This window comes from Falco punctatus, assembly GCF_963210335.1.
Source record: "Falco punctatus genome assembly, chromosome: 2".
Taxonomy (NCBI): domain Eukaryota; kingdom Metazoa; phylum Chordata; class Aves; order Falconiformes; family Falconidae; genus Falco; species Falco punctatus.
In genome coordinates, this window is record NC_137581.1 from 78,196,700 (window position 1) to 78,205,692 (window position 8,993).

The window sequence follows — 8,993 nt, forward strand, 5'->3', positions numbered from 1 at the left end:
TACTGTAACAGGAGTGAGAGGTGGGAGGCAGGAGAGTTAGGAAGTGGCATAGATTTACAGTTTTGGAATATCCAGGAACTTGTAGCCAAAGCCACAGGTGTGCTCTGCAGGGAACACAGCTGCGGTGGAAATGGACCAGAAGCGTATTGTGGTCCAGGGTTGGGAGGGCATCATACATATAAGCTAAAGAAGATTTAAACATTGCTTAAATACTGAAGAGGTAAAAATGGTAAAATCCTTTCTCAAATGAAAGCATTGTTTAAGAAAGTAAGTTACAGGTGAAACTAAAGTGGTTGCTTTTTTTTTAGAAATAACGGACAATTTTAAACAGACACCAAAAATGTACAGAAAGCAGATACTTGCAGGTGTTACTTAAGAACCTACGTTCTCAGTTAAGGGGGGGGAAAAAATCTAAGGAACAAACATTACATTTTGATCTTGACTCCTCCCAAGACAAGGTTGGCAGTTGTCTGACTGGCACCAAATAGACTGTTAAGATAAAACCACGCTACTCCCTGCTGCAGTTCAGCAAAATAATGTGAAATGGGGGGGAACCCAAAAAACAAACCAACAACCAAAACCACCCTGTACTCTGTGGAAGAACTGAAGTAATGCTGTACTAGATTTTACTTTTTATTTTAGGGTTAAGTAATATATACACTAAATATGCCCCCTTCGGATGAAAGGCTGTTAAATCTTCCAAGACTGATTTAATTTTCCTCAAATACAGCAAGGAAGAATCAGGGCGGTTTTGTACTGCATGAATTAGCTCTCAGCACACGTACGTTTTATTTTAATGCTCTTGTCAACCTGCAGCCTTATTTAGGGGCTACTCATTTAGGCTATTGCTAACAGCACGGTAAACTCATCTAACAGCTCATCAGCACCAAATGGGAAGTTTACTCGCACTTCCCTCCTTGCCCAGGCTGTTCCATAGCTCATCCTCTACAGGTTCCATTACATAAACTCTGCTGCCAGGGGAAGTTCGCAGTCTAGGTTCGTTTTCCCCCAAACACCTGAAGCTTTACTACTTTTAAGGCAGTATTTGGGGAAATTCCACCACTGTTTCAACACAACACCACCATCTGATCAGTTAACAATCAAGAGGACTGCTCTGTGCATCTTTGTTAAAGCAGTTAGTTACACAAGATTGCATATGCAAACTCTAGATGCGGAACAGATGAAAACATCTGATGCTTACTGATCACTGAGTTTTGTAACAGAACCAGCACCAGGCTATCAGCTTTCAAACTGGAAGTCCAGATTTAGACTGCAACTACAGCATTCTACTGGCTACTCACTGCCTACGTTACCACCTATTTACTGAAAAGTACATTTTTAACAACATTAAGAACACGGTTAAGACTCGGAAACTATGCCACTTAGACTGTGAGTTGCCATAGTCAATGCAGGAGCTACAGAAACATCCTTTCATAATCAAGATTTATTTGGCTTTTGTTTGGTGATCACAGACACTATGAACAATTTTACAATTGGTTTTATTCACATAGTTTTTTAAATCTAAAAACTGTAATTCTGTTTTTTCTAGGAAAATTTCATATGGTTTTTGTTTGATCTTTGTAGACAAGCTGTCCTTTAAAACTGAATGTGAAGTTCCATAACAAGTTACATCTGCCAAGCAAAAATTTTTACTTAAGTCAGTACTTGAAGATACAAGTTTCCCATCTTTCTCATCACAGCTACAAATATGTTGGAAAAAAATAAAGCTGCAACTACCAAAAATAACTTTGTCACAAGTTATACGTCACTGAGCACGGAATACAATAGGGAGCAGTTTTATTAGATAAGCAATTCTACTGATGGTACAACCATAAAGATAAGTAACTAAAATGTTAAGACATTCTCAACCTACTGTTATGAATTCCAACGTCTGATCTGTGTTATGCTTCATTTAACAGGATAGAAAAACTGTCCCTCTCAGTCTATGGAAGGTGAAGCCTCATCAAGGTTTCAGAGCCCTCTCCTTAATGTAACATGCCATTAATTTCTGGTTTCATAGAAAACAGACAACCAGTACATGATTTTACCACTTAAAAAAAGCATTTACACTTATCTAAATATGTAAAAAAATGGGTTGAGTTGGGATTCTCTCCTTTTTTAAAAATGTGTTTTCTAGAACTACTAAAAAACTTGCATTTACAAAATAGTTGATAAAAATATTCCTCTGAATTGTACAAGAAGAAAGGTATAAGGACCACCAATTAAAGACTTGGTACCAGATGTTACTCAGACTTAGCTTCTTTCTCTACTGCTGCATCAGATGCTGGGGTCTGAAAAGACAAAAAACAGAACACTTCAATGCAGAAAGTTCCTAAGTGACTCAGCCTCTTAGTCTGTAGTATTTTTAATGCACAAGTTAGCTAACCTGACATACAGAACAACCACGGCTTCTTTCTACATACCATTCTTTACAGTCTTAATAAACTGGTGTCGTGATCTGCTTATCTCTCTTGGCTAATGACCTACTAAAAAGCAGCTGTCTTGCAAAGGCTTCTGTCTCCTCAGATACATCAGCATAAATTTTGGAATGCTGCTGTTGTTACTACTCAATACACACTGCAAAGGATATTTTTTTTTTTAAAGAGCAAAGCCCATTTCATTATTTCCTGCCTTGATGAGAGGAAAAGGGGGCTTTTTAACTTACTAAGCTAAAATCCCTGCACATAGGGTGTTTAGAAAAGACACTATAGAGTTCATGCATTTAAATTTCAGTACAGCACTGTTAACATATTCTCAAATCTTACCATGTTTTGAAGTAACTAAGAAACACAGTACTGCATTAAATTAATCTTGTAAAAATACATTCAGTGAAACTGAACTGTAGCAGCAGAGTATATTGTTTTCAAGTCAAGTCTCTATATGCTGTACCTCAACTTCAGAACAAGTTCATACAAACTTAATTGATTAAAATTACAACTCCATTTAGATCGGAAAACTCACTGGATTTGCAATGTAGGTTAAAAAAAGGAATGCAACATGTATTAACAGAAAAATTGTACTTAATTATTCTGATGTTTTGCAGCACCACCAGCAGAACAGATTATTCAATCTCAGTAGTACACAAATGGGAACCCTAACACCCGTTCAGTCTTCACTGCGACCTGGGGGAAGCCTTTGAAGGACAAAGTACGGAAGCCATTGCCATTCGCAGGCCTTGGTCTCTGTGAGCGTCACTAGAAGTCATCACCTTTCACCAGACTCTGGATTAACAGCAGCATCGCTTGCACTGTTGTCCTGATTGAAAACAGTATGTCCAACAAGACGGACTATACCCCTGCCTCTCCTGGACTTGGGCATTCTATTAAGCCTGTCATTTTGGTGTGACCAACATGAGACCAGCATGAAGACGTGCCCCAGAAGTCATGATCCATTCCTTGTAAACGTGACTCATCTCTGCACTAGTGTACTGAACAGACCCCAGCTGAGAAATATTGCCAAATTAAACTTTCGCTGGTATTGCTGAAATACTACATTCACAAATTAAGACCAAAATGTGTCAGTAATACAGAGCCAGACCTACATAGAAAGTGAAGCCAACTACGAGATTCTTAGCTATAGCACAACTTTTTCACAAAGGTCACCCTGTAAGCTTGCATGAGAACTGTTACCAAAGTAAATTGTCTCGTACACTAAAGTACTGTCTTCTACGTTCCTTGCCCACCAAATGCATCATCTACCTAAAAAACAAATATTCTTTTCCTCTACTTGAAGATCTATATGCACACTGATAGATCAGTGTGATAGAATTCAGATACTTTTTTTTGTAGAAAAATAACTTTTCAATGCAACAACCAGAGAGGAAGCATGAATCACATATTTACATTTTTTTTAAAAAAATCACCTCCCATCTGATCAGCAAACTCCACTGAACTAATTAAAATGAGCTAGGCATTCAATATTGCGGAAACCTGAGACCAATTCTAAGCCTGTTACCACATGAAAAGTTGTGTTTCATCCAGTTGTTAATAGCTGCCCCAGTAAGAAGCTCTGCTTCAACCTACAGATCCTGTCCTAAATTTAAAATTATGTCCACATTCCATAAAAACTATACAGTGTGGAGGGTATTTTAAGTTAGATGATCAGTGACTCCAAAAACTTCAGCAACCTGGACATTTTAACGCAGTATTACAGCCGAGACTGATGGGGCATATTCCTTTCTTCAGCAACAACTATTAGTTCTTGCACTTTCTCTTCCTATCCTGCACTAACCTGTCCCTTCTACCAGCACTGTCTGTACCTACAACTCCTATAAATGTTATCTCAACTTTGGTTAAATCATTTCAACTTTCGGTTTTCAGTGAAAACTATTTCCAGTCCCACAAAAATGAATATTGCATTTGACAAAAAAAAAAATGTAGCAAGAAGGAACCTCTCTTCCTGTAACAGCAAAGGCAGACTAAAACCCAATCAGACAAAACACACACACACAAGCAGTATCCCCTCTGTACACTCTCTATGTATTATTTTGCCAAGACTTACCTGCGGGGAAAATAGCCCCTCTTTGGGCACATTATCCTGTATCGTAACTTTGGTAAAATTCTCACCTTCTTCCTTAATTTCAGGGACAGTTAACATATCACTGCAACTCTTTTTGGGGCAATTGGAATTTTCCAGGTGTATCTACTAACATGTCAACAGTACATCTTTCTTTTGGCAGAAATATTTTAAGAACTGCGTATGTTTCTGATAGATGTTTGGATATACCAGTGCAGTAAGTTATCCAGCTGCTTTGCACGAAAGAACAGAGACAACTTTACCTCCTCACTTTTAGCTTCCCCATTTTCAGCAGGCAAGTTGTCCTTTGTCTGTTCTTGGTTTGTCTCTTCTGTCTGTTTTCCTTTAGGCCCCTTTTTCCCCTTTGATTGAGCTTTCTTGTCCTCAGATTTATCCTACAATGAAATATATTTCCAGTAAGTAAATTCCTACGACATACTAGGTAAACGTTTAAAGTAATAAAAACTACACAAAATTACAGACTTGCTAAACAGCAAGAGCTACTACCAACAACCAATGAGCCAATAAATAGGTAACTACCAAAAAAGTTTTCTATACAATCACAGTTTCAGGAAGTCAGTAAAATGAGATAATCCAATCAGGATGAGATTAACTAGATTCCAGTGGCTGGACAGAGCCATTTGCAATATATGGTTTAACCTTGTGGCACATGAAATAATAGCAAAGCAGTCCCACTCTGTAAACACAAAGCACTTCACCCTTTTTCCTCTTACATTGATAAGTGAGAATTTCAGTAACCTAACCTAAGTAACTGCCTCACCTAGAAGTATTGTTTTCAGCACTCCTTTGTTAGGATCTCAGTCACATCCTCTGTACCTACATGACTGTTGTTAATTGGCAAGTATTTGTTCAAGAACTACTTTCATGTAGATCTATAATACATCCTCCCAAACATTCCTACAGCAACCAAACACTAGGAAAGTTTGCCTGTCCTCCAGATGATCCCCCTACTTACAAAGTATTTCTATCAGTTTAGAATCACATAAATGCACTGGTTTGGACTCCATCTGTCAGACATTACTTCACGACACTAACAAAAGTTTTCAATAAATGACAAACGGCAACAGTTTTTCCAGGCAGGTAAAATGGAAGTGGCAGAAGAACGTAATGCAAATTTATACCTCTAAGCAGAAGATCACTACACTTACCTACCTTAAAATGTGTCTAATCTCATTAAAAATATCCTGTGCATTTCGTTAGTATGTTCTTCAAAATAGGTCCCAATTTGTTGTCTCTGACCTAAAATTCACTCCCAGAAATAAAGTTCTCATTTTTCCATATTTTCAGTACTGTAGAAATGTGTATCTTAGATTACTATTAGAAACCATTTGGTCAGAAGTACTCCATACTCTCTTCACTCCAAGCATTTTCCTTACAACCCATGCAACTTCTTTAGTTCACATATGCAACATTTTAACAGCTATCTGAATATATTTCCTATTTTGATGAATGCTCACATAGAACACTGTCTTCATGAAAATACAGTTTTGTCACCCAATCACAACCATTGAGCAGTTGTGTTTTACACCACTGAATACACTCAGTAAACTACATTACATATATAAGAGATGCAGGGTTAAAAAAAAAAACAACAAAAAAAAAACCCACAACCCAACACTGAAGCATCTTATGTCACGTAACTAAATCATCAATGTCCCTAAAATTTTTGAATTTCTAAATTAAAAGAAATGCTAAAAATACTATCTTTTTAGAAAAGATAATATTGTAAATTCTCAGCACAGGGAAAACAGCTGAAACATGCCCATGGGAAAAAGATCCTTTTTAAAAGTTTTAAAGTTTAAACTCAGTTATTATAAATTCAGGCTTTTACACATGCAGACTTCTGGGTTTTGATTATCAAAATGTATTTTTTCTTCCTTAATATTTATTTCAAAAACCCCCAAGTAACTCCATAGTGAGCAAACATCTCCCAACCAGAAAAATAAGTAAAGTTTTAGAAAGTTACAAAGCTGATGCAAAGAACCATCTTTCAATGGATAAAATACAGAAAAAATAATTTAAAAAGAAAATTAAAAATCTCATTTGGTATGTAACACTGAAATATTTCTGCAACCTGTTTAAAGAAGGTCCAGATAGCTAAAATGAGAAAGTACTAAAGCTGGAGAAGTAAAATGCAATCTGAACAGAAATACTTTTTTGTATTTACGATGAGAGAGTTTCCAAGTGACAAAAATGAGTTTTAGAACAAAGAGGATCAAATATGAAACAAGTTATTATTATTTTCTTAAATAAATGTATAATTCACATTACAGCAGCATTCTGGGGGGGCCTTGTGCAACGTGTTCTACTTGATGTTCTAAGATGACAACTGTCTGTGATGTACTTGGTTTATGTATTTCCCCATGTGTGAACTGTGGAAATGTTTCTTTCTAGACCAGTTATAGGCAGCAAGTCAGCATCATGTGGATCAGTCACCATCAACTAGCAGCATTAAAAATTAGATGCACCACACAAAGACTGGAAAAAAAAAGAGAATCAGAACAGAAGTAAAATTGGAAAGCTTCCCCAAATTCTTTAGGCTTACAATTTTGAGAATGGGAATTCCCTGATATTCAAACCGTTGGAATGAAGATGCATTACTGTTAAGTAACTGTTCAGTAGGATTAATAAAATGAAAACATTATAAAGTCTACAAAGCAGTTCTACATTAATGTATTTTACATGCTCTTAATCTATAGTTTAAAAAGAAAAACTTACAATCACAAAGGCACACTTAAAACCATATATACTGACAAGCCAACAGATGCACAGCCTCTTTTGCTTCTCCCATGAAAGAATTTTACACAATTATTGGCACTGTGAAGATTATACTGAAAAACTAATAGATCCTACTAAACCACACTTGCTTATACGTACACACTGAGACCTGAAAGCTAGACTACATGAAAGGAAACTGATCTTTCTCAGTGACTGCCCAAGTTATGCAAGGGGGAGGGGGGTGTATCCCAAAATACTGCTTAAGTTGCGAGTATATTTCATCCCCTTTTCTCACAGTGCTGCTTCGCCACTCAAGCAGTTCTGCCCGTTACTAACGCGCCATCGACACGCACGGATCAGCGCCCACACTTCCAGGCAGCACTGCGAGCACCCAACAAGGATCTACCCAAACAGCCGGGACGTACCTGCAGATACCGGCAGAAGCATCTGAAAACGGTACTTCGGCTACACGAGCGCTCCCGCAAGGAACGGGTGAGGATGAGCAAAACCGCCGGGACGCCGCGCACCGACGGCGGGGGACGGGCCGGCACCAGCACCGGCCCGAGGAACCGACAGCTCCCCGCCCTCCCCGCTCCCAGCGACTCTCACCTTTGCCGGCAGCTTTTTCGGTTTCGGCTCTGCTTTAGCAGCAGCAGGTTTCTGAGAAGAAAGAACAAGTTAAGGCCGAGATTCAGCCCTCAGTAACGCCCCTCGCGGTACCAGCAGGCACCGGCCCCCCGCCCGGCCCCGGCACTTACAGCGGACAGACGCGCCGATCGCCTCTTCGGCTACAGGCAAGGAAAGAGAGAAAGCAACGGCGGCGGTGAGGGGGCGGCCCGGGAGCAGGGCTCCCCACCCCCATGCCCGCCGCAGGCACCTACCTCCTCGGGGGCCTCCCCGTCGGCCACCGTCACCTGCCAACACAAACCGCGCGCGTCAGGCGGCGCAGGCGCCTCAGGCGGCGGCGGGGCGGGATGGCGGCCGGCACGTGACTCCGCCGCCCGCCCCTTCCCGCCGCCGCTTTCGGATTTCGAGTCCCGGAGAGCCGAGGCGCTCGGCGGGCCTCGCCGAACCTTCCAGACAGCGCCGCCGGCTGCCCGCGCCCGGCGCCGCGCCCCAGCAGCCCCCCCACTCCCCGTCAGGGATAGGCGCGGGCTGACGACGCGAAGGCGCCGTCCCCCATCAGCTACCGCCGGCGGCCGCCGCTCCGGTGCCCGCCGAGCCGCCGCCTCCCTCCGAGCGCCGTCCCCGCGCAGTCACACCGCCCCCCCCCCCCAAACCCGCCCGCCCCTGCAGCAGTGGCGCGGGGCAGCCCGGGCAGCTCGGCTCTCCGTCGGCGACTCCGCTCGCTCCCACCCGCTTCACCTTTCTCTTCGGCATGGCGAGACTGCGCGGCAGCGGCTCCTGGCCGCGACCCCCTGAGCTGCGGCGGCTCCCTGCCCGCTACTGCGCACGCTGGGTGCCTCACGGCGAGCCGCTGCGGCTGCCTGCGAGCCAGCCTCGCTGCGCAGGGAGACTGCCCCCCCCCATCCCAGCAGCGCCAGCGGCACCGCAACAGGATCCAGCCGGATTGGGGCGGGGGGGGGGGGGGGGGGGGGGGCGACGGCGGGGGGACGCTCCCGGCTCTCCGGCGGCCGCCAGCACCGCCCCCCCGAGGGGCGCCTCCGCAGGGCGGGGCCGGCTCCCCCCCGCGCGGGGCGGGACCTTCCCCCTAGCCACCGCCTCCCCCTCCCGGGGCG

General features: G+C 42.7%; 1 protein-coding gene across 1 annotated transcript; it reads right to left on the bottom strand.

Annotated features, from left to right (window-relative positions):
- Positions 1-1,782: 1,782 nt before the first annotated feature.
- Positions 1,783-8,862, bottom strand: HMGN1 (high mobility group nucleosome binding domain 1). The gene is made up of 6 exons (XM_080376689.1): positions 8,620-8,862; positions 8,136-8,168; positions 8,013-8,042; positions 7,864-7,914; positions 4,779-4,910; positions 1,783-2,291 (listed from the first exon to the last, which is right to left on the bottom strand). The coding sequence occupies exons 1-6, from the start codon at positions 8,632-8,634 to the stop codon at positions 2,244-2,246; spliced, it is 309 nt and encodes a 102-aa protein (XP_080232815.1). The 5' UTR covers positions 8,635-8,862; the 3' UTR covers positions 1,783-2,243.
- Between the last annotated feature and the right edge of the window lie 131 nt (positions 8,863-8,993).